Here is a 25,525-nt window from a genome sequence, read left to right on the forward strand (position 1 = left end):
CATTGTGCTGCTGCTACCGTCGTCCACGCAGGTCACCGAGCACCTGCCCGGGTACGCCGCAGGCATTCGGGAATTTCAGAACCGCCTGGACCACTTGCAAATCGAGCAGGCCAAGCTCGCGGAGACGTTGCCCAGTGACAAAAGGTACAGTTCCCCAAAGTTCCCAATGAGTGTTACTGTAGCTTCTGACTTCTTCTTCTCTTCCAGTTGCCAAAAAATGCAAATGCTCCTTCAAAAGATTGCTGCCATTCATCAACTTTACCAAAAAGACCGACTCTTGGGCAGTACGTGTTCATCGCTTCACGTTCATAGTTGCCGTTGCCCTTTCTAACTTCTTCTTTTCTCCGTAGAATTGTTATATAACGATGAACAAATCCACAAATTTGAAAAGTATGTGTCACGCTTATCGGCCGGACCGCGATCTCAGCCTGAGATGGTTATCCCCTAATCTGATTTTTCCTTCCGTTTTTGGTAGAATTCACCTGTCATCGCACATCAAGCGGGTCAAATCTCTCGTCCGAGAAAACTGTGCGCAAAAATACAAGGATCTCTTGGACACCACGAGGACATGGAGCAGGTTTGAGCATGTTTCAGCCACTCATTTCATTTCTGGTCTGGATTCACTTTGGACAAGACCATTTACTTTTTTTGAATGCTACTGTATATACCGTCATTTTCGGACTATATGGCGCACCTGACTATAAACCGCCACCCACCAAAATTGACACAAAAATGGCATTTGTTCATAGATAAGCCACACTGGCTTATAAGCCTCACTGTATTATGGGATATTTACACCAAAAGATATTAACCGGTAAAACTTTATTTGACAGCGGCATCATAAGACTGTCTAAGAACAAATGAACTGCCATTAAGCTTTGAACCAATTGAGTCAAGAAGCTATATTTGGCCATCACTGCCCCCTTGGTGGAGACAATCAACCTCTGCTTCCACCTGCTGCCAACACTATTGTCATCGATCATGCCTCCGCGCATGCATTGCAGCGCTACCGATGTAAATAACGATGTTCTTTGCCAATTATTTCTTCAGTTACTGTTCCAGTTGATTCATTAATTACTAGCTATGGTATTCGGTAAGACTTTATTTGACAGTGGCGCCATAAAACTGTCATAAGACAATCATAATTAGGAAATGACATTGCCACGAGCAATAATAAATGCTTATGACAGATGTCATTTTGTGTCATCCGGCAAATGATTTTACTTTTGAATGGATGTAAGGGATCCAAGCTGGAAATAAAAGGAATTAGTGACATAATTTGCCCGATGATACTTAATGACATCTATCATAAGCATGCATTAATGTCCATGATAGTGTGAAGTCATAATATATGACTGTCTTATGGCAGCGTTACGATCCCGGCGTCAAAAAAAGTGTTACCTATTAACCCAAATAAATAAGCCGCACTGGACTGTAAACCGCAGAATTCAAAATGAGGGGAAAAAGTAGCATCTTATAGTCCGAAAATTAGGGTACTCGCATATCGGTCGCAGCCTTATTTTGTGGTAAAAGAAGTAGGTATTTTAGGTTGACCGCAATATCAGATTTTTATAAAGAATAAAGAAAGATAAAGAATTCAGGGATTCAAGCATTTATTCACCAGAATTTTCACTGGAAAAGCTCTGTTTACATAAGGCGGCCGCCACATTGACTAATTGACATCCTACTTCGACATATTTACGTAAAATAAATGCTAACTGCACGTTTTTTTTTTTTTTGCTTTTAACCAAGAATCAAGACTGTCTTGCGTCCAGGTCCATAAAAAATTCAGGCATTTAAGCATTTATTTACAATAATTTTTAACAAAAAAAAGCTCTTTGTCAGTGATTCCACTCGGTCAGCTTTGATGGCCACGCCAACAATGCAGGCCCCCTATTAATCAGCCCCGCGCCCCGTCAATACCATTATGAAGTCTATGCTCGCAGTATCTTTTTTTATTTGACCTTATTAATATGTCGTGTTCTGTCCTCACTAAACGAGAAGTTCTAGTTCTTTGTTTTTTCAGACATGTTTATATGACACATCGTCCTTCACAGGCTTAAAAAAATTTTTTTTTTTTTTTTTTTTTTTTTTTTGTATTAAAGTTGGGAAAATATGTCTCTTCTGTATCTGCAGAGTTTTACTAGAGATGCAGAACCATCTACAAGACTTCAATTCCTTCTCTACAGGCTTGTTGGCTGACCTTGATATAACTGAGGAGCACCAGAACAAAGTGAGTTGCTGGTTGTCACTCCAAAAAGAACCTATTTTCCTAGTATTTTGACGGCGAGATCTGCCGCGGGTGCTCGTACTGAGGGCTATTAGGGCCACGCTGAAAGGATACAAATTCAAACCGTATCAGTTGTAATATTTGGAGGAAGAATAAAAAAAGAGCAAAATTCAAACTGGTTTGATTAGAGCGATGTCATACATTTAAATATATATTTCTTTGAATGAATGGCAGGTTTTTTTCCATTTATTCAGCTATTTCTGTATGAACCACTCAATTATTTGAAAAACATTCATAGAAATCAGCCACTTTTCAAAGAATGCTGTAAAGACTTTAAATAAGTGCAACATCAACGAAGCTATACCTACCATTTAGCTTGTAAAAAGAAAACCAAACTAGGCCTGCAAGCAGGACTGAGCAGGCCCTCGCAGTTGGGCGCAACTCGGACGGCGCGCAGCTCAGGGTGGTGGCAGATCGTGGCCCTCTCATCATCTCATGAGAAACTAACCTGTGCTGGAAACGCGCCTTTTTTGAGTTTGAAATCTCTTTTGTGTTGTGGGCATGGCTGACAGAGATGGTTTTGTATATTCTGAGATGAGAAATACATTCACACACACCTAGGTGAAGAAAAACCCTTTTGAGGGTCCTACAAAAAAGGAGGTGCTACTGAGCTGCGCAGCCACGCTCTTATTCAAAACCAAAATGAATCTTCTAATTGGGCCAATTCGATTAAGTGTGCCAAATTTCGCGGCTCTATAAGCTGCCTACGTCCCTGAAAAAATGGACTTCCTTTTAATGGCTAACATAGGGTTGTCATGACCACAGACAGACGTGGACATGGGCCTTAAAATGTAGTATTACAAATGGTCTTGTGACTACAAGGACCAACCTGAAAAGAACTGGACATGTATAAGTAAAACGAGTGACTTTTTATTGCCACTAGTTGGTGGTGTAGGGTTGATGCAAATGCCCCCTACAGGAATCTCATCAAGCACGGGAAGTTTGGCGCAGATATGTTGTATATCTGGAAACTTAGGACTTTTCCAAATTTTGTGGTGACACAAAATGGTGACGGTCATTTTCACTTTACTGTTTGGACCCCTCTGCTTGGACCAAACCTCAATATTTTTCATCAGGCACCTGAACGAATGTTTTACAGCTCCCCCGATTAATGTTTGAGGTCAATTTATTTTTTTTCCCCTTGGAGGAGGAGCCTCTCTAGTAAAAAAGGGCATTTCCTGGGAACGCCAGGCCTAATGGTTAATACGGTATTTCAATGCAGTCGTATTCAGGCTGGGATACCTCTTACATATGCCAGATATGAAAAAGACTGAAACTTGGATCAGGGAGTTATTAGTCATTTACTGAATTTAAAAAATAAATAAATAAAGGCTGACTTTGGCACCCTGCCCAGGTCAGGCCTGTGAATGAAAACTCACCATTTTGAAACTTAAGATCTTATATGTCTCATGAACAGTCTCACCAATTTTGAGGAAGATCCAACTAACTCCCTAGGTGCCAATTTTTCAAATGTGCACCCTGTTAATATGACTACAATAGCATATTTTTTTCACATTAGTTTCATTTTAAGGCATTTCCGGTCATTCTCTAAGTGAAACTAAGATATTATTCTTGGAATGTTAGTTATCAATGTGATTTTTTTCCCATTATATTTTTTCCCTCCCAAATATGATTTCAATGGAGCTTATTTTCTGTTCAACTCAGACTCTGGACAGAATCTTGGTCACGCTACAGCCAAGCGGAGCGGGACAGCAGCATGAGGAAATACAACTCCGGGACAAAGAACTCATGTTGTCTAGGTTTGTCTTTGGTGTGCAAATGCATAAGACAAAACTGTGCTGATATTTGAGTATGTCTTTTTGTCTTCTAGGATGTACCACCTAAAGGAAGAAATGGAAATTCTGGGACATGAACTGCAGTGTAGCAACACCATAATAGAGAGGTGTGTACAGCCCAATTGTCTATACCAGGGGTGTCAAACTCATTTTTTACCTTGCGGGCCACAATTTATGGCAACTACAGCTAGTTTATTTGTAGCCAAATAAGTCAGCTGGTATGACAAGCTGTAATTGCTCATATTTCAGTGCCATTGACAAAGCTCCTCGGTGGCAAGGCCCCGGGGGTCGATGAGATCCACTCAGAGTTCCTAAAGGCTCTGGATGTTGTGGGGCTGTCGTGGCTGACTCGCCTCTACAACATCGCGTGGACATCGTGGACAGTGCCTCTGGATTGACAGACCTGGGTGGGTGTCCTCCTTTTTAAGAAGGGGGACCGGAGGGTGTGTTCCAATTATAGAGGGATCCCTCCCACTCCTCAGCTTCCGAGGTAAAGTTTATTCAGGGGTGCTGGAGAGGAGGGTCCATCGGGAAGTCGAATCTCGGATTCAGGAGGAGCAGTGTGGTTTTCGTCCCGGCCGTGCAACGGTGGACGAGCTCTACACCCTCTGCAGGATCCTCGAGGGTGCATGGGAGTTCACCCAACCAGTCTACACGTGTTTTGTGGATCTGGAGAAGGCGTTCGACCGTGTGTCTCGGGGAGTACGGGGTACAGAGCCCCTTGGTAAGGGCTATTCGGACCCTGTACCGCCGGTGTCAGAGTTTGGTCCGCATTGCCAGCAGTAAGTCGAATATGTTCCCAGCGAGGGTTGGACTCTGCCAAGGCTGCGCTTTGTCACTGATTCTGTTCTTAATTTTTATGGACAGTATTTCATGGCAGAGCTGAAGCGTTGAGGGGGTCTGGTTTGGTGACCTCAGCATTGCATCTCTGCTTTTGGCAGATGATGTGGTGCTGTTGGCTTCATCAATTCGTGACCTCCAAAACTCACTGGAGCGGTTCGCAACAGAGTGTGATGCGGTCGGGATGAAGATCAGCACCTCCAAATCCGAGACTATGGTCCTCGGTCGAAAAAGGGTGGAGTGCCTTTTCCGGGTCGGGGATGAGATCCTGCCCCAAGTGGAGGAGTTCAAGTATTTTGTGTCTTGTTCACGAGTGAGGGCAGGAGGGAGCAGGAGACCGACAGGCGGATCGGTGCAGCGTCTGCAGTAATGCGGACTCTGCACCAGTCCGTAGTGGTGAAGAAGGAGCTGAGCCGAAAGGCTAAGCTCTCAGTTTACCAGTTGATCTACTCTCACCTATGGTCACGAGCTGTGGGTCGTGACTGAAAGAACATGATCCCGTATACGAGCTGCCGAAATGAGTTTCCTCTGCAGGGTGTCCGGGCTCTCCCTTCGCGATGGCGTGAGAAGCTCGGTCATCTAGGAGAGACTCCGTGTCGAGCTGCTACTTCTCCACGTTGAGAGGATCCAGCTGAGGTGGCTCGGGCATCAGGTTTGGATGCCTCCTTGACGCCTCCCCGGTGAGGTGTCCTGAGCATGTCCCACCGGCGGGAGGCCCCGGAGATGACCCAGAACACGCTGCCTGGGAATGCCTTAGGATCCCGCTGGAGGAGCTGGTTGAAGTGGCTGGAGAGAGGGAAGTCTGGGCTTCCCTTTTAAGCTGCTGTCCCCGCGACCCGACCCCGGAGCAAGGGGAAGATGGATGGATGACAACGCTAGACATCCAATCTATTTGGACTGGGAGGTGCCGGATGAATGTGTGTTCCCAGTCCAGATCCTCTAGTTGTCTGTGAAAGTTCATTTTGGGTCACTTCTTTGTCATTTAGGGTACTTACAAGTCTCTTCCTGTTCATTTTGGATCGTTTCCTGTGGATTTTTAGGCATTTCTAGATTACCTCTTATTTGGTGTAACTTCCTTAACACTTAAAAGATATTTATGGGTTGCTTCCTGTGAATTGTGGATCATTTCTGGTTGGTTTGGGGCATTTGTGGGTTGCCTCCTTGTTAACTCATTGAACGGCGCTTGATATCCAATCCATTCTGACTGGGAGGGGGCGAATAAACAATGAGACAGTGGACACAAAAGTGAGCCAAGTGTATAAATCGGCAATGTTAAAAGCACATGATTCTTTATGTACAGTATGAATGAGCCACAAGATGCCTCTCAGGCAGAACACCGCAAGCCGGATTGGACCACATATTTGATACCCTTGGTCTAAGTGTTTGAGACTGAATCAAGCGATTGATTTTACAGTACTGCACTACGTGCCCTTCTTTTTCTGCAGTCTAGAAGCAGTCAACTCCGCAGTGACCGTGAGGCCTAGCGTGGCGCGGCCCGCCACGCTGTGATAGGCACACGGTTTTAATTGCCTGCCGTAAGCTTCCCGGACGACCGCTGTGACGCTATGAAAGACCGCCTGCTTCAAGAGGGAGCTGGAGATGGCAGATTGTCAACCAATTAAGAGATAAGAGTCACAGGAACGTCACATCACTGAGGGATTTGCCAGCCAATGCTAACCTCAATAATACATTTTATCCTATCTATTTTATCCTATCCAAGGTTAATTCAGCAACCAATAGAATTTTCTACTTGTCAAAAGGCAGACTGCACCCTCGCCTGGGTGTACCGTAGTCCAGGGTTGTCAAACTTATTTAGCTTCACAGCCCACTTTCATGGCAATTAGATCTCAAGTGAGCCGAACCACTTAATTTTTGGCCAAATAAGTAATGCACGTCATGCAAACAATGATCCAAATAAGGGACAGCTAGCTCGACTTCGTTGTTCCTTGTGGATGCTGGCCTGAACAGAGTAGTTTTGCAGGTTAGCAAGTATAATGTTATGCTAACTCTGACGCAGGTCGAACTTTCAGTAGAAAAATTTGTGGTGTTTCCCCCACTTCCAAAACATTGACGTCTGTTTACATGACTTACAGTGGCTGCTGCTGGCCAAAGAAAACCCTTCTAATATCCCTCCTCTCTGAAGGGGAGACTAATCAGCTCCCGATTAGTCAGCCAGCTATTTTTACGATTTGTCGACTAATCTAATATGTATGTATATATACAGTGGGGAGAACAAGTATTTGATACACTGCCAATGGGTTTTCCCATTGACTGTGTATCAAATACTTGTTCTCCCCACTGTATGTATCTATACATATATATATATATATATATATAATATACTGTATTTGGGCGAATGAGTGTTTTTTTGCATTAAAATAAGACTGAAAAAGTGGGAGTCGTCTTATAATCGCGGTCTAGACATTATACCCATTCACGACGCTAGATGGCACCAGATATCATTGAATCGATGTTCTGTCATGACAGATCTCAGCTACTCTCAAGTTTAACCAGTTTGCATTATTTTATTGCAATGTTTTTCCTTAATCAGATTTGTTTCAAGACTACAGTAACAATTAGACTTTGATGATTAATGCAGTTATTGCAATTTTGTTGTTTAATCACAAGAGATTGGTTTATTTACATTTCAAAAACCAGAAGCCATTCATTTACGAATGTGATTGCACTTTAGTTTACATATTTAAATGTTCAGATTTTAAGATTTGAATGAGGCAAAATAACATGCTTTTTCTCTCAAATATATTGTTATAATCATTTGTTTCAGATGTACTCAAATTATTTTCTGTATAAAAATTAATTTGGTGTTCAAAAAGTCTTTTTCAAACTTGAGTCTTGAAAAAGAGGGGGTCGTCTTATAATCAGGGCCGTCTTATATTCAGGCCAATACGATAGATAATATATATAAACTAATTTAGCAATTAACTTTTTCTTGAAACTTATTAATCCCCAAAAACATTTTGGAACACTTAAATTCTTAAAGTATACGTAAACGCATAAATAACAACAATAAATCACAAACTATGAGGTCAAATGCTGATAGCATTAACTAGGGCCAAAGAATGGAACATAAACAGATTCAGAACACTGATTTTGCCTTTCCAACATGATTCAAAACAATTCTTTAAAAAAAATATCTTGCATTGATATTGTAGTCTACTACTACAGTGCCTTGCAAAAGTATTCGGCCCCCTTGAATCTTGCAACCTTTCGCCACATTTCAGGCTTCAAACATAAAGATATGAAATTTAATTTTTTTGTCAAGAATCAACAACAAGTGGGACACAATCGTGAAGTGGAACAACATTTATTGGATAATTTAAACTTCGGCCCCTTTACTTTCAGTGCAGCAAACTCACTCCAGAAGTTCAGTGAGGATCTCTGAATAATCCAATGTTGTCCTAAATGACCGATGATGATAAATAGAATCCACCTGTGTGTAATCAAGTCTCCGTATAAATGCACCTGCTCCGTGATAGTCTCAGGGTTCTGTTTAAAGTGCAGAGAGCATTATGAAAACCAAGGAACACACCAGGCAGGTCCGAGATACTGTTGTGGAGAAGTTTAAAGCCGGATTTGGATACAAAAAGATTTCCCAAGCTTTAAACATCTCAAGGAGCACTGTGCAAGCCATCATATTGAAATGGAAGGAGCATCAGACCACTGCAAATCTACCAAGACCCGGCCGTCCTTCCAAACTTTCTTCTCAAACAAGGAGAAAACTGATCAGAGATGCAGCCAAGAGGCCCATGATCACTCTGGATGAACTGCAGAGGTCTACAGCTGAGGTGGGAGAGTCTGTCCATAGGACAACAATCAGTCGTACACCGCACAAATCTGGCCTTTATGGAAGAGTGGCAAGAAGAAAGCCATTTCTCAAAGATATCCATAAAAAGTCTTGTTTAAAGTTTGCCACAAGCCACCTGGGAGACACACCAAACATGTGGAAGAAGGTGCTCTGATCAGATGAAACCAAAATTGAACTTTTTGGCCACAATGCAAAATGATATGTTTGGCGTAAAAGCAACACAGCTCATCACCCTGAACACACCATCCCCACTGTCAAACATGGTGGTGGCAGCATCATGGTTTGGGCCTGCTTTTCTTCAGCAGGGACAGGGAAGATGGTTAAAATTGACGGGAAGATGGATGCAGCCAAATACAGGAACATTCTGGAAGAAAACCTGTTGGTATCTGCACAAGACCTGAGACTGGGACGGAGATTTATCTTCCAAAAGGACAATGATCCAAAACATAAAGCCAAATCTACAATGGAATGGTTCAAAAATAAACGTATCCAGGTGTTAGAATGGCCAAGTCAAAGTCCAGACCTGAATCCAATCGAGAATCTGTGGAAAGAGCTGAAGACTGCTGTTCACAAACACTCTCCATCCAACCTCACTGAGCTCGAGCTGTTTTGCAAGGAAGAATGGGCAAGAATGTCAGTCTCTCGATGTGCAAAACTGATAGAAACATACCCCAAGCGACCTGCAGCTGTAATTGGAGCAAAAGGTGGCGCTACAAAGTATTAACGCAAGGGGGCCGAATAATATTGCACGCCCCACTTTTCAGTTTTTTATTTGCTAAAAAAGTTTAAATTATCCAATACATTTTGTTTCACTTCACGATTGTGTCCCACTTGTTGTTGATTCTTGACAAAAAATTAAAATTTTATATCTTTATGTTTGAAGCCTGAAATGTGGCGAAAGGTTGCAAGGTTCAAGGGGGCCGAATACTTTTGCAAGGCACTGTATATATAATGGTAATATAATAGTTATAATAATTACTCATTGCCAATCAAATTTTTCATAAAGGGTGTCATTTTAAAGCTATTCTTAGTATGGAATCTGAATTCTGAAATATGCGGGATTAACTCCAGAATTCGTTATGTATATGACGAACATGACATGCTTTTATTTTGAAATGTCCATCGGAAGTACGTTCGCTAAACCGCTAACGGTAAGCTTTACACTCCGCAAATAAAGCACTTTTCAACGTTGCATGTGGTGTCAGTAATAAATGTTTTCTTTCGATTTTGTTTTTTTGTTGGCAAATGCTGTAGACCAGCGATTTTTTATGTTTGAAGTGTCACCTTTTAAACGCAAGTTTGCATTTTGGAGGAGACTGACAATGTTTTATAGTAGGCTAAAGTGGTTAGTAAGTTGTCTTCCCCCCCCCCCCCCATTAGCCTCAATGTAGCAAAGCTAAACTTTTCAGGGTTTATTATAGAGGTTTTTCCTTATTTTGTATGCCTGAACTTTAAATCCATGGTGTATTGATGACCAATAAACATCTGTGAAAGGAACAGGACTCTCATATGCCATCAACACACACATGTGCACGCACGCATGCGGCAATAACACGGAGCTGTGAAAATTACCGCCCTCATTTTTATTTACCGTGCGATAAATGGACTTAGTGCATATTGCGACAGGCTTAGCAACTTCAATAAAAAAAGGTCGTTAGTTAGTTAGATGGACTTACGATCGGCCAGCTTGTTGTCTCCTGTCGTCTTTCAAAATCACAAGGATTTTTCATGTTTGAAGTGTCAACTTTTAACAGCAAGTTTGCGTCTTGGAGGAGACTGACAATTTTTATAGCAGGCTAAGGTAGGTTGTCTTTTTCCCCATTAGCCTCAATGTAACAATGCTAATGTTTACAGTGTTTAATATATATGCGTTTCCTTATTTTGTATGCCTGAACTTTAATTCTACAGCATGTTGATGACCAATAAACATCTGCAAAAGGAACTGAAGTCTCATATGCTATCAACATGCACGCACACACACGGCGATAAAATGCAGCCGTGAAAGTTATCGCCCTCATTTTTATTTACCATGTCATAAATGGATTCATTGCATATCGCAACAGGCTTAGCAACTTCGATAAAAAAATATTTAGTTAGACGGACTTACGATCTGCCAGCTTGTTGTCTCCTGTCGTCTTCCAAAATTACAACTGGGTGACGGCGCTTGAGGTGTTCATTCACAGCCGATGTGCAGCCAAGCTTGGCGTTGAAGAGACAGGATGCAACAGTGTGCCCTCCTTTGTTTTGTTGAAATAAGTCAATGTTTTGGCCACTCTGGTCCGTTTTTTTGGCTTTGTGCCACGTTCTGCTTGAGCGTTGACATTCTCAATTTTCCACACGTATTTTTTTTTTAAAACTCTTCAGTAACCCTCGACGGGATCATGTGCTTGTTGACGCATTTACGTCATCGATGACGTCGACTAGTCGGGACAGAGTGCCACGTCAAATTTCGTTGTTGACAACGTTATTGCTGACAACGACAATAAAGTTCTATTCTCTCGGAAGGTCTATTTTATAATTAAAACATTTGGGAAGACAATCTAAATTACCTATCTAACTGAAATCTTTCTGCAATGCAAATAAGGTTGCTTAAAACTTTGTGGGGACAATTTGAGCCTCCTGGAAAGTTGCTAGTGTTATGTCCCTACCGTCCCTATGAAAACCCAAGCCCTCTCATTCATTGGTCACATCCTGTTCGTTTTGGATCATTTCCTGTTGATTTCAGGGCATTTCCGAGTAGCTTCCTGCTCATCGGTCAATTTCTGTTGATTTCGAGGGACTTACTTACACTTTCCAATGATTTTGGGGCATTCAAGGGTGACTTGTATATTTTCGATCCTTTCTTGTTGATTTCAGGGGATTTTGGGGCCATTTCTAGCTGATTTTGGGTCAGTTCCTGTTCATTTTGGGGCACTTCCTTGTATACTTATTCGCCCACTCCCAGTCAACATAGATTGAACGTGCAACGACAGCCGGTGAGTTCACTTATTTGGCTAGTCCGGCCCATGTGAGATCCAATTGCCATAAATATGGCCCGCCAACCAAAATGAGTTGGACACCCTTGATCTGTCATTTATGAACACATTTTGCAATCATTGTGAAAAAGGTGTTTTAGATTAAAGAGTCCTTGTGAATCTTTTTTTTCACCTTCGGATCTCCCATGACATTTTGTTTACTTCAAGCAAACACTGTGATTAAATCGATCAAAGGCCCCTCCGTCACAGGTTTTGAAATGAAACTCCACAGTGTTGTGCCGAGGTGGGGAAATTCCACTTTTGGTTTTCAAAGGTCAGCATAAATGCACACTTTGAGACCCTCTGATGAAAAGCAGCTCACATGTGACAAGCAAGATCTTTCACTTCTCCAACTCAATCTCCATTTTGATATTATAAGCAGAAAACAACAATGGGAGACACATTGTAGAGGAATCAATGCTGTTTCACCAATAAGCATCATGTGGGATGTAGTTATTCTTAGAAAAGGCTCAAACTTGTATTTAATTATTAAATTTATTAGGATTATGGAAGCTTCCACTTGGGGAAAATATATACATACAGTATATCCTGTATATACATAATATAATAAAAATATACAGTACTGTATGTTGAGTATTTCATGCACAAATGTGTTTATTCCATTCAGATAGTACAAGCATATCAAATGTGCATCTCACGGGGCAATTGCGGCCTGCGGGAGTCCCTCATTTGGGATCCAAGTGTCGTATCGGTGTTGCCTGCAAGTAATTTGCGATGGGCAATCACAAAAATATATAAATTCAAATCAATGCACTAATTGAATTTGTTTCAAATATGCAAGTGAATAATTTTTCTAAGTTTTTTAAAAAAAAATTTAAAAACTAAATATTAGTCCTCAATTAATGATTCTAAGTGAAAAATGACATTTTGAATAATAAGTATAATTAATTACCTTCGTTTTATGGCTGGGTTGAAACAAAAGCGGTTGCGCAACGTTTGTAAACGGGGGTTAGTTTGTTTGCAGGATTAATGTGCCACGAATCTGCTATGGCAGCATATAGACATATTGTTTTATCAAACACAACAGTTCTTTTGGCTTAAAATACAATTTATTTTAAAGAGTGCAAGAGCAGAAACGGCTTTTTCAGTCTTGTCTGTGTTTTCCGCTATCTATATATATTTTATTTGTATTTTTTTTAAAGTACTGAATAATAAAAATAATTCAAATTAACCTCTTCAGACCTAGGCATGCTGCTGAAGGACACGACGCGTTCACGTCTAAACCAATAACTACACTGTATTTAGTTGCTATTGCTACTTATAGGAGATGGATGAAACTTTACCCATCAAAATCAAATCATTAGGTTGGGCATGCACTCTCTAAAAATGGCTGACCAAACCCAACTTCTAAAAGGATATCATAAATTGTTCATTTCTCATTAAAAACACACTAACATTAAGAATAATCAATAAAAGCATGAAATATCCCCAACCAAAAAAAATGCACTTTGTTCTGGTGTTTGAGTAGAGTAAAAATCTGTTGGTTTTTTGTTTTGTTTTTTTGCCCAGCAGAAAAAATGCGGGTCTGAACGGGGTAAAATATTGATACCAAAAGAAATTACAGTACATCTAATTTTAGAATTTTAGAAGTAGTACTTTCCTTTAGTTACAGTGCATATAACACATTTTAATGTGCCATTTTTACAATGATTTAGTTGAATTGTACCGCCAAATCAGAAATGACATGCAGTTCACAGCTCCACGCGCTGTGAGGCGCTAAAATGCCATATAGAACTGACGTTGAATTCTGCTGTAAGCAAGCAATTTAACTGTAATTCAATCGTATATACGAGTTTAAATGTTTGACAAAACGCTTCCTTACCCAAAAAACCCGCCAAATTTGGTCAGAATTAGCCCGAATTGGATAAAACCGCCCGCGCGAAGACTTTGAAAATATCTGGCACCAGTTCAGAACCATGGACAAATAGGCTTCGAGAGCAAACTAAAATTGTTTTATGTCCGTGTGTGCTTGACGCCAGGTCTTTATGGGGTGACGTTTATTTTTTGTTTTTTGAAATTAAAATATCCCCAAATCGTCACTTGCTCTGTTTATTAAAGCTTCATTAACGGTATCTGGCACAACATGAAAGGCATCAGAGGCAACCCTGCCTGAGCGAGAGGCATCCTGCAAAAACAAAACTCCTTCTTTTTCAATTGATATTTGATCCCAATTGAGATCAAATAGTGTTTGGAAAGGTAGTTAGTTCGACACTGTTCCTGAGCGCGCTCACGTCTGTTTGAAGGGAGCGCGCCCGTAGGCTTCAAAGCATGCTGACGTCACGGAGGCACGCTGGTGTCAGGCGCGGGTTGAGTTGACATTCAAGGCACGAAAGGAGGGAGGGAGGGAGAGCGCAACACGGCAGACGCTACTAGCACACCAAGCAGTGCGGCGGCGGCAGCGGCGGCCCCGGGTCAGGACGACGCGATGGCTTCCGCGAGTGTTGTGGGCCAACACCCGGTGGCCGCGGAACCGCTGCTGCGGGTCTTTAAAACGGCCGCCGGCAGGAAGAAAATCACCCTTCCGAGGAAGTCCTCCTGGGAGAAAATGATGTTGAGAAGATGCGGTTCCGTCACCGCTCCGAGTCCGAACCGAGCCGAGACATGCCATTTAAAGGACGATAGGACAGCCGCCGGCGGGTGCCGAGGAACATCGTCGTCGTCGCCGCCGCCGCCGCCACGTAGCCCGGAGCGCTCCGAATGCTGCTCCCCCGCGGAGAGAACGGACTGCTGCGGGGAGGCTGCGCCCCCGAGTCTCCCCGTCCGCGTCAACGTCAAAGACTGCTTTCTCGGCTCGGTTCCTGGGGGGCTCCCTCTGGAGCGTCTCACGCAGGGCAGGACCGGAGTGGTCAAGCTCGCCCGCACCGAGCCTCCCCGCCGGGAGGCCTGGGCCATCTTCCCGCCAGGCACCGCCGACAAGGGAGAGGGACACAGGTTCGAAGCCAAGGCCGTTACGCAGGACTGGTGCGACGCTTGCAGCCGCCAAATCAGCGCGCGGGCCCTGGAGTGTCAAAGTGAGTGTATCCAGTACTAGAACCAAAGGTGGAGGAAGTGTCAAAATTTGGACTCTAGTAAGAGTAGCGTTACTTCAAAACAATATTTCAAAAGTAGTTATTTAAAAAAGGTATTCGGTGAAAAGAACTCGTCATGACTAATGCTGCAACGATTAATCGGTTAATTCGAGTAACCGATTAGAAAAAAAGATTTAAATTAAATTTTGCGGCTTCGAGTCTTCGTTTAGTTAAAGTGGCGTTGTAATGGTTTATTTTGAAAGTTTAGTTTTTAGTTTTATTGATTTGGGTGGATACACTGCCCTCTAGTCTTCCTCATTTCACAAGGGTGAAACCATCTGCTCCCTGTGAAGACCAACATGAGCTAAATGTTTGTTTGAGCTAAACAAGTGAGTTTAAGAGGATGCTCGCCAAGCTAATGCTAACGCAAATGCTATGCTAACACTGCAAGTTACATTAAGACTATAAGGATCAATCAGTAATCACCTTAAAAGGCTAAACATTGCATATTCTCATGCAAGATAAAAAAAACATTTTTTTAAAATCTTACAATTTTGACAAAACGGGTAAACCTGAAGCTTCCTGTTGCAGCTTGCCTTTAAGCTACTGCAGGGTCCTTCCGTGATCCTACCGGCAGTCAGTGGCAGCCACAGTTGTCCACACAGATGCCTGATCAAAATCATTTTATCGGGTTTTTTTGTGTGTGTGTGTGTGTGTGTTATACTGAGCAATAACCTATGACATTAGGCCAAAAAATACACACAAACCATTGAAATTTAGACTACTAAAATGAAACGTACAAATGACATGAGTGCCCTCTAGTGGAGGGGGGAAAACATTCCAACCATGAAATGAAAACGATCATATCTCCGGGTTTTCCCCGGTGCCAAATACTAACTGCTTGAAATCAAGTCATGTCGACTGTATGGCAAATAGTTACATTTTTACAGTGCTTTAAAGACGCCGCGTCATTGTAGGACTCGCAACTGCAACTGTGTGTCGTCATGTTTATTTTAGTCTTATCAAGGACTAAATCAGCATTAATAGTTTCCCTTATAGTGACAGGTGGCTGGCGACCACTCCTTGGTGTCAGCTGGAATGCTCACAAACTCTCAGTTGCTTCAAGTTGTGTAGTCAATGGATGATTTGATGAATGGCAATGGGAGTGTTTAGGACATTTTTTCAAAAGATACCTCAAATCATGCAGTTTGGTTCCCTCAAATGTCACACAGGTTATCGATATTAAATTTATTTCAGCGTGTGCTGGCCCTTGCCTCCAATCCCATGAATGGAATACAAGAAGTCGGTTGTTGTTTTGGTAGCTGACATTTTGCTCCACGGATGCTGCCAGCATTTACCCATGGAAAGCTCATTATCTTGTCCGTCCAACTTTGCCTCCTGGTTCTCACTCTGGGATTTGTGTCAAGAGAAAAAGGGGGAAATGTTGCTTTTGGTTGATGTTTTGTTTCTTAAATTCCAGAAACAACCATTTAGACTGGGTCCAGTCAACCACACGCGACCTTAGGTGTTCTCACGTGGTTACTGCTGGTGACGTTCTGCTGACATCACCGACACCTGTAGTGCCTCGCTCATGCCAAATGGGTCAGTTTCTGGATGTCTTAAGGCAGACCGCTTTTGACGGCGTATCACATAGCAGTAGTAACTGCAATTTCTGGAGAAATGTCAATGGTCGCATTGCTGTGATGGTTGGTATATCCCAGGGGTCAGCAACCTGTGGCTCTAGAGCCACATGCGACACCGCTTTAATGGCTCCCTGGAGCCTTTTCAAAAATGTTTGAAAATGGTAAAAGATGGGGGAGTCTAATATATCTTTTGCTTTAATATGGTTTCTGTAAGAGGGCAAACAGCCTCTAAAGGGACATCAACAGAAATTAAATTTGAGCAATCTGCACCAGGAACTATCTGGTATACATTAACATTATACAGCATTTAAGCTAGTGACTTTTGCTATGCAAATTAGCCAGTTGTTGTAAACATTAGCATTATAAAGCATTTGAGCTAGCGGACTTTTGCTATGCAAGTTAGCCAGTTGTTTTAAACATTAGTTTTACAGTACATAGCATTTAAGCTAGTGGACTTTTGTTACGCAAGTTAGAGAATTGTTACCTGTAAACATTAGCATTATATAGCATTCAAGCCGCGGACTTTTGCTATGCAAGTTAGCCAATTGCATCAGTTCAAGAATTGGCTAACTTACTTGTTTACCGAACAATATACCACTATATGTTTACTATACCTTTACGAGATAGTTTCTGGTGCGCACAAGAAACATCCTGGTAAACATTAGCATTATATAGTATTTAAGCTAGGGACTTTTGCTATGCAAGTTAGCCAATAGTTGTAAACACTAGCATTGTATAGCATTTAAACTAGCGGACTTTTGCTATGCAAGTTAGTCAATTGTTGTAAACATTAGCATTACAGTCTATAGCATTTAAGCTAGTGGACTTTTGCTACGCAAGTTAGCGAATTGTTGTAAACATTCGCAATTAAATAGCATTTAAGCTAGCTGACTTTTGCTATGCAACTTAGACAATTGCAACAATTCAACAATTGGCTAACTTGCATGTCCAAAGTCCACTAGCTTAAATGCTGTATATTGCTAATGTTGAGCAGATAGTTTCTGGTGCACACCAGATTGCTTAGCTAATATAGATTCATACAGTATGAGTTGGCTTCATTATCGGGCTTAGATATGGTTTTTAATTTTTTGCTGCTCCAGACATATTTGTTTTTTGTTTATTGGTCCAATATGGCTCTTTCAAGACTTTCTGTTGATTTTGAGGCATTTTCAGGTTGTTGATTTTGGACAGGAGTGGGTAGAGTAGCCAAAAATTGGACTCAAGTAATAGTAGTGTTATTTCTAAATAGTACTACTAAAGTAAAAGTAGTAATCCAAAAATGTACTCAAGTACAGGTCAAAATTAGGTAAACGGGTAAAAAAAATAAAATAAAATCAAGTAATGAGTAACATTGTAAGTAACTGCTTACAATGTCAGATTTTTAAAAATAATGTTTTTTTCTTTTTCTCGGTACAACTTTCAAAGTCTCCGAAGCGGAAAATCACACATAACTAGCCCGGATTATTTGACATGACGACTGGGTTGTCGATTGTCTTCGCGGATTGGCAAACCGCCCGGCGGAGAGCAATTTACAGTTTGTTCCCCGGAGGAGGGCGGCTGCAGTTGTTGTGCAGCTAACGTGCACGAGGAGAGCTTTTTATATGCCTATCAATGATCAAACGTAAGTAGTCCTTTATTTAAAGAAAGTTTGTAGTGTTTACTTTGTAATCACTGTATTCGTATTTGACATAATACAAAACAAGATGTTTACTCACTTCCTCGTAAGTCCAATGATCCCACAGTGGTAGGGCTTGTTTTGGCCAATATCCACGGTGAATGGGAACCTTTTGAAACTCCAAAAAGGCGCACACGCCTCTCCCTCATAAAGCAAGATTTTTCTGCAGCCGTTTGGCTGGCGTGATGCGAAGAATAAACGTATTAATCCGCAAAATCAGCTGAATCCTTAGTTCTTCTCATACAACAGTACGGCTGTATAGTGAACAGGACTCCTTCTCCCGTACACGTCACAGCGCCCTCCTCCTCAATGCAAGACCGAAGCCGGAAGTCACTTATTTTCATGGCGCGGGATTCAAAAAACTAAATAAATATAGCGATCGCTTCCACACACATCCAAGCTGTCCATATCATTCAGGAGCATAAAATACCGCGTGTATTATGAAATACACATGCTTTTTCGTGTCACATGCACTTGAATGTCTAAATGATGTGATTTGGACAAACACTTTAGGACAAGAAGCATTTGGAAATGTCAGTTATGTTCCAAAAACATGTGTTTTGGAGCATTTTTGGTGTGTCAAACAAAACAGCCTGCATCGTGTGAGAATTCGGGTCATTCTTTTTTTGTGTCTGAATGGTGTTGGTGCGTCAAATGGGTTAAATTACATGCAAAGCTACTACTAGCATTGGTGAATTGAGAAGTTTTTTTGCGGGACCGAAGGACATTATATGATAAGGCTTTTAAATGTATTTGTGTTACCCAGGGTTCCTGCTTTGGTAGCATCACAGTTTGAGTAGAGAAGACAAATAAAGACAAAGGAGATATGATGACACAAAGTGGTGAGAGATGCCATTGAGAAGTGATGCAATATAGAGGGCGAGAGAGGAGAGGCGCAGCACTGCAGGGCTGTCTGATTTAATGTTCTATCAGCGAGTGGCCGGCCAGCTACCCGCCCAGTCAAGCGAGAGCAGAGATTACTGTCGGTCATGTGTTTCTTTGAAACATGCAAAAAAAGTTCTCTTCAGTATTTTTGAGGGAGTCCTATTTGAAATCCCAGCTGCTGAGTCACACAGTGTGCGCCATCAGATGCGGCGGTGGAGAAAGGCATCAAATGTAGGCATTTCTGTGTATTTTGCTGGTTCGAAGAAACCAAAGTAGAAAATGCCTATGCAAGCACATAATCCACCAAATAACAGGGATCCAATGGAGAGTTCTTACGACCAAACATTTTTCAACGTAAGTCCTATTTTTGATGCTAGCTTTGCATGTCATGCAAAAGCTACCATCTATAGTATTTTTTCTTTCAGTGGTATTTCTTTGGTGTGCTGCCCCGCCTACACGTTTGACCCTTCAACGCTGTTCGACATCAAAGCGACAGGAATTCTCTTTCGTTTGACACGCAAAAAATGACCGTTCTGCCCGAAACGTGTTTTTTTGGGGGGTGGGGGGACAGATTCGCTGTGGTGACCCCTGAAGGGAAAAGAAGATTGTAGCGTCCCCTCATTCTGCCTGTAAACATTGAATTTAAAACATTCCCCATCCATTCAATGCGGTCTCTTTGGTTCCTCAATGTTTCCCAAAACAATTGATGGCCTTTTTGTGCTTTACTCACAATAACATTGTGGTTTGCTAGCTACCCAACCCGCTCATTACGTTGCATTGCCTTTCATACACAAAAGTCAATAACTTGTTTTTAACAGGAGTTCAAAGTGTATGTGTACATGTGGCGGGAGCAACAGGGGGTTAGTAGCTCGTTTAATCCCTCCTATGTGTCTCCTGCCTGGGATTATGTCTGATGGATAGAGAGAGAGGCTGGGATTACGGGCACGACAGACGAGTCAGATGTCACGTTTGTATTTAATTAAGTCTTTGAGCGAGGCCGTGCTGTCGTGGCACCATTTAGCACCTGTAAGTCTTAATTAGGTGTAACGGCCAGTTGCGCACACTTTTCCAATGTTTGTCCAAAATGACCGTCAGCCACAGGTAAAAAGATGCTTAAACTGTATACATATTCAAAATAGAGCTGTCCCGACTAGTCACTAGGCATCGATGACGTAAATCCGTCGACGGTTAATGAAGGGTTAAAAAAAATGCGTGGAAAGTTCAGAATGTCGGACGCTCTGTATGCAAGCGGGGAAAGCGGCACAAAGCCGAAAAAGCACACCAGCGTCCAAAACATTGACTTATTTCAAAGAAACAAAGGAGGGTACACTCTTGTGTCCTCTCTCTTCAATGCCAAGATTGGCTGCACGTCAGCCATGAATAAAGACCTAAAGCGCCGTAACCTAGTTTGTAAGTCCATCTAACTAATTAACGACATGTTTTATTGAAGTTGCTAAGCCTGTCGCGATATGCAATTCCATTTATCGCACGGTAAATAAAAATGATGGCGGTAATTTTCACGGCTGCGTTTTAATGCTGCGTGCGTGCGTGCGTGCGTGCTGAATGCATATGAGACTCCAGTTTATCTTACCAACATGCTGTAGAATTAAAGTTCAGACATACAAAATAAGAAAACACATCTATATTAAACACTGTAAAGTTAGCACGGCTACCTTGAAAGGTGGAAAAGCGCTATATAAGTGTAACACCATTTACACTGAGGTGAATAGGGGGAAAAAAGGCAACCTTGCGGTTAAAACAAACTTGCGGTTAAAAGATGACACTTCAAACATGAAAAATCGCTGGTCAACAGCATTTGCAAATGAAAAAAAAAAATCTATTACTGACACTACATGCAATGACAAAAAGTTTTTTTTTTTTTTGCGGAGCTGAAGTTAGCTGTTTAGCGAGAGTACTTCCGGTGAACATTTCAAAATAAAAGCATGCCATGTTCATCATATAAATAATGATTTCTGGAGTTAATCCCACATACTTTAGAATTCAGATTCTACACCAAGAATACCTTTAAAATGACACCCTTTATGAAAAATCTGATTGGCAATGAATAATTATTATAATTATTATATTACATATAATATAGTACTATACTATAATATCAATGCTTGGTGTTTTTTTAAGAATTGTTTTGAATCATGTTGGAAAGGTGAAGTCAGTGTTCTGAATCTGTTTACATTCCATTCTTTTGCACTAGTTAATTCTATCAGCATTTGAACTCATTGTTTATTTGTTATTTATTATTGTTATTTACGTGTTTATTTGTACTTTATTAAATGATTTAAGTGTTTCAAAATGTTTTTGTGAATTGATACACGTCAAAAAAATTTCATTGCTAAATTAGTGAATTTTTTTTTTTTTTAATCATTAGATTAGTCTAATCGTAAAAATAGTCGGCTGACTAATCGGGAGAAAATTAGTCGTTTGGGACAGCCCTAATTCAAAACACTATGTACTGTAAAGCGAACACAAAAAAGTGTTTTTTTTTTTGTCGTTTTTTTAGTCAATGATGACAAAAACAAAAATATTTCGGCGACAAACTTTTTTTTCATGACGAGATAAAAACTTGCCAAACACACCGGTATCATATTTAGGCTTGCTTGTTTCCAAACACATGGTGTGACAGTTTTCTTGGCAAGAGAGAATATGCAATGTTGCTTTAGCCTTGCTTGAAGTGCCTATAAGAGCAAAAAGCATATTTGTTTTATATTTGACACGGTATTTTACACTCCTGAATGAAATGGACCGCTTGGATGTGTGTGAAAGCAATTGTTTATTCATTCAATTTTTTGAATCCCACGCCATGAAAATGACTGACTTACTGGATTGACGAAGAATGCGAATATGACGTCACCCGGGTCAGCATCTCACAATACAGCAATGCTTTATAGACTCAAGTAGGAGTAGCGTTATTCAACATAATATGAGTAAAAAAGTAAAAGTAGTCCTCCAAAAAATGTATGATTTGATGTTTGATTATAATAGTTTGCATGTATGCTGTCAACATTGTTGGATTGTAAAACTAAAACCTTTGAATTTTTGAAATTTAAACATCTTGAGTATTTGTCCACAAAAACTAAACCATTTTTTAAAAGAGTAAATGTAACGCATTACTACCAACCTCTGGTTGTATGTAAGTGGCTGTTTTATTTAAGTCGTACTGATCTTGAAAATTTGTCCAAAAATCTCCCATATGGTGGTGCGACCTGTCCGAGGCTCAATCTAAAATACCTACTTTTTAAACCACAAACTCGGGGTGCCGGAGCGAGCCAGTATATCGCTCTCTCAGCATCTCAATGATCTATTCTCATTACACAGAAAAGTACTGTATTGTACTCCATGGCCATGATTGCATTCATTTGTGTTCCTTTATTTGGTTCCCTACATTGAGCTTGGCGGCCCGCAAGGTGAATGCCCTGCTGAGCACTCGCTTCAAGTGACTGTTGTTAATAAGCACAATGAACTGTGGCCTGTAAATGTTCTCATTCACAAAGCTCTCACAATGGTAAATGGAGGGATCAAATTGTTTTCCATCCACATCTATAAAGATTCAACGGCAGTGTTGTTCAAGTTACTTTTAAAAGGTAAAGAGTGATATTCAAAGGCGCTTAGTGTTATGTTTACTATGTGACATTTACTTGAGTAACTTTTGGAAAGAGTAGTTTTACCACGCCATACTTTTTACTTGGTTAAATTTGCAACTCTTACTCTGCTACACAACAGTTGTTCGTCTACATATAAGATTTAATTTTTGCCAGCACTGTGCCTCTACCAGTTTCACCAATGAGACATCGCTTTAATAATCACATGATAACGATCAGATGTAAAAATACAGTCACATGCAGTGTTGTTAATTTTACTTTAAAAAAGTCATTAATTACAGTTACAAATTACCTCTCCCAAAAAGTAATTGCATTAGTAACTCAGTTACCTGAACGTAAGAGTAATTAGTTACTTGGCAAAGTAACTAGTGATAATTTTCATGTTTCTTTTTTTCTCAAAAAAAAAAACAACAACAAAAAACAGGTCATACAATGTGAAGTTTAAAGGGTTTGGGGGACAATTGGCCCTAGTCCAATTCTTTACCCTCCACTTAACTAGACACAAGGGTATTGCGATAACTAGATAGTTACCTTTGCTATGTGTGGAAGTCATTTAAAGTTGTGAATCAACCGTTAAAGTTGTTAAAATTGCTCCCGTTATTGCATTAATTCCCTTCTGTCTACTTTCAACATGTGTAAGTTTTAAAACTGTTTCATCATTTAAAGATAGATTTAAGTCAAGAGTTTGCCGATTTAGGAACATTTTAGATTTAAACAAAACCAAAAAAAAGTTACTTAGGTTCGCTAGGAAGAATCTCTACATCAGAGCCTTCCTGAGAGGTCTACTGCTTTAAGATGGCAGCTGTTTACTAACGCATGTAGTCCTTAAAACATGTTGCCAATGCAGCCGTGTCTGTCATTTGCATCTAGTTCTATAATATGTGATATCTACCGTATCATGTGGGTGTAGTTTGTAGGCTATGGCGACAGTCAGCTATTATTGGAGCCACCTAGCATCGCGTTTGCAACGGCGTCTTCCCCACTCCTGCTCTGCTCTCTCGTCTCCGTGAGTCCGTCTCTCTCAGACTTTTTTTTATTCAACCAAACTTAGTAACCCATAGTAACGCATGCCTTTCCCGCCTCAGTAACCGTAACAGCGTTGCCAAGATGAGAAAAGTAATTAATTGGGTTACTCATTACTGAAAAAAATAACGCCGTTAGTAATGCCGTTATATACTAACGCCGTTATTAACAACACTGGTCACAGACCACACACACGAGCTTCCAGCCGGAATTCCTACGATGACACCGGCCTGTTCAGTCGCGCAGCGTCTTGAAAGTATCGTAATAATGTTAATTATTTGACAGTCAAAATTCATCAAAAGCGCAGATTTCATTTTCCCCTAGTTTTAATTTGGCACCGATAGACCACGGAAAACCGGAGATATGATCGCTTTCATTTCATGGTAGGACCCATGTTTTTTCTCCACAAGCGGGCACTCATACTTTTTAGACGTTTTATTTTTTTGGTTTGGTGACAATGATTTTTGGGCTTAGTATGATCATGTAATAGGTTATAGTAGAGTCGTCTGATATTATAATAATAGCCTGGTGTGCTTCAATATCCTAAAATATTTGATGTGTTCATGATTTGATTTGGACCAAACTCCATGACAAGTAGTGTTTGGAAATTTCATTTTTTCTTTAAAAAAAAAAAAAAAAAAAAACGCATTTGGGGGTGAACGGTCATTTTTGGGGCGTCAAACAAAAGGGAACCTATTCCGTGTGAGAATTCCAATTGTTTTGGTGTTTGAACAGTGTCAGTGGGTCTAACCCGGGGGGCTGCAAACTGCGGCTCCAGAGCCGCATGTGGTTCTTTGATTCTTTTGCTGTGGCTCTCCATGACTATGGCAATTAACTTTTTCAGTGCCATTGACAATGTTAGACGCCCAATCATCCTTCCGCTGTGATTTTAACGAGTTCATATCTAGTAGACGTTCTGTCTACTTTAAGTGGGAATGGGTTATGAGCTGAGGCGTTCCACAGGGGTCAATCTCAGCACCCCTACTGTTCATTCTGCATCAGAAAAACATTGCTAAAATCAAAGAAAATCAAATGCATTTGACGCCTAACACCATCAATGGCAGCCACAGAGCAAATCACAAGTGATTTGACATTGATAAGATAATTGGTTGAGAAATAAGCTAGTTATTTTAACGTCAATGCATTGACTTTGATGGGAATGTCGCCCCTTCCAACATGGCCACCCTGAGGTAATGTTCGTAGGAGCGGTGAAAGGTCTTTTCATACTTCTGCTATGAATTGAAATGAATAAATCACTAGTAGACCTCCAATCCATTTCGATCAATTGATTCAAGTCGATTGGACAGCTAAGCAATCACCGTCAAAGTCAAGTATATGATTTGAATTTAAATTGGATGGTTACAATTCTCAAACCTAATTCTAAATTTGAAGATGATAGTGCAGACTATAAACAAACTATAGAGAAACTTAAAACATTTTTTGTTGGCAGTTTATTAAAATGTTACATGTCAAAGGGCTTTTCTAGCTTCTGCTAGTTTTATTTTGGTGGGAGACGGTCAAAATGGCTCTTCGAGTATCTAAGGTTACTGACCCCTGGTCTAAGAGTTTTGGCTGGAAAGAAACACCATTGAAAAAGAAAAAAAGAGTATTATAGATGGTAGTAGCTTTTGCATGACATGCAAAGCTACCATCAATAAGCAGCAATGGAGAGACAGCGAGAACCAAAAGTGGTATTTGCCATGTGGCCAAATGGATTTTGCCATGTGGCATTTTTTTGGCATGTGGCAAAATGGATTTTGACATGTGGCATTTTTTTCGGTATGTGGCAAAATGGATTTGGATTTTGGAAAATTTGGACGTGCATAGCCGTCAATGGCTTAGCCTGACTTGGTTGCCAGTTGAAAGTCAGTGCGCTGTAAAGTGAAG

General features: G+C 40.9%; 2 protein-coding genes and 1 long non-coding RNA gene across 5 annotated transcripts in view; 2 read left to right on the forward strand and 1 right to left on the reverse strand.

Moving 5' to 3' along the window:
• ikbke (inhibitor of nuclear factor kappa B kinase subunit epsilon) overlaps window positions 1-7,167 on the forward strand; it is a 22,895-nt gene extending 15,728 nt beyond the window's left edge. Inside the window, exons 14-21 of one of the 2 annotated variants that reach the window (XM_057845078.1) lie at window positions 32-144; window positions 208-284; window positions 351-390; window positions 476-577; window positions 2,137-2,233; window positions 3,956-4,050; window positions 4,122-4,193; window positions 6,372-7,167. In XM_057845078.1, the coding sequence (XP_057701061.1) occupies window positions 32-144; window positions 208-284; window positions 351-390; window positions 476-577; window positions 2,137-2,233; window positions 3,956-4,050; window positions 4,122-4,193; window positions 6,372-6,435 (660 nt within the window). In that variant the 3' untranslated portion in view covers window positions 6,436-7,167. The remainder of the gene's footprint in view (window positions 1-31; window positions 145-207; window positions 285-350; window positions 391-475; window positions 578-2,136; window positions 2,234-3,955; window positions 4,051-4,121; window positions 4,194-6,371) is intronic. The other variant, XM_057845077.1, reaches the window with a different exon arrangement.
• Window positions 1-14,431, reverse strand: part of LOC130921336 (uncharacterized) — a 26,514-nt gene extending 12,083 nt beyond the window's left edge. The window contains exon 1 of one of the 2 annotated variants that reach the window (XR_009064332.1): window positions 13,610-14,431. This is a non-coding gene — a long non-coding RNA (uncharacterized LOC130921336). Of the gene's footprint in view, window positions 1-10,859; window positions 12,104-13,609 lie in introns of those variants that run through there. The other variant, XR_009064333.1, reaches the window with a different exon arrangement.
• rassf5 (Ras association domain family member 5) overlaps window positions 14,095-25,525 on the forward strand; it is a 70,227-nt gene continuing 58,796 nt past the window's right edge. Inside the window, exon 1 of the mRNA XM_057845080.1 lies at window positions 14,095-14,798. Within this exon, the coding sequence (XP_057701063.1) occupies window positions 14,213-14,798 (586 nt within the window). The 5' untranslated portion in view covers window positions 14,095-14,212. The remainder of the gene's footprint in view (window positions 14,799-25,525) is intronic.

This window comes from Corythoichthys intestinalis, chromosome 9 (assembly GCF_030265065.1).
Source record: "Corythoichthys intestinalis isolate RoL2023-P3 chromosome 9, ASM3026506v1, whole genome shotgun sequence".
Classification (NCBI taxonomy): Eukaryota; Metazoa; Chordata; class Actinopteri; order Syngnathiformes; family Syngnathidae; genus Corythoichthys; species Corythoichthys intestinalis.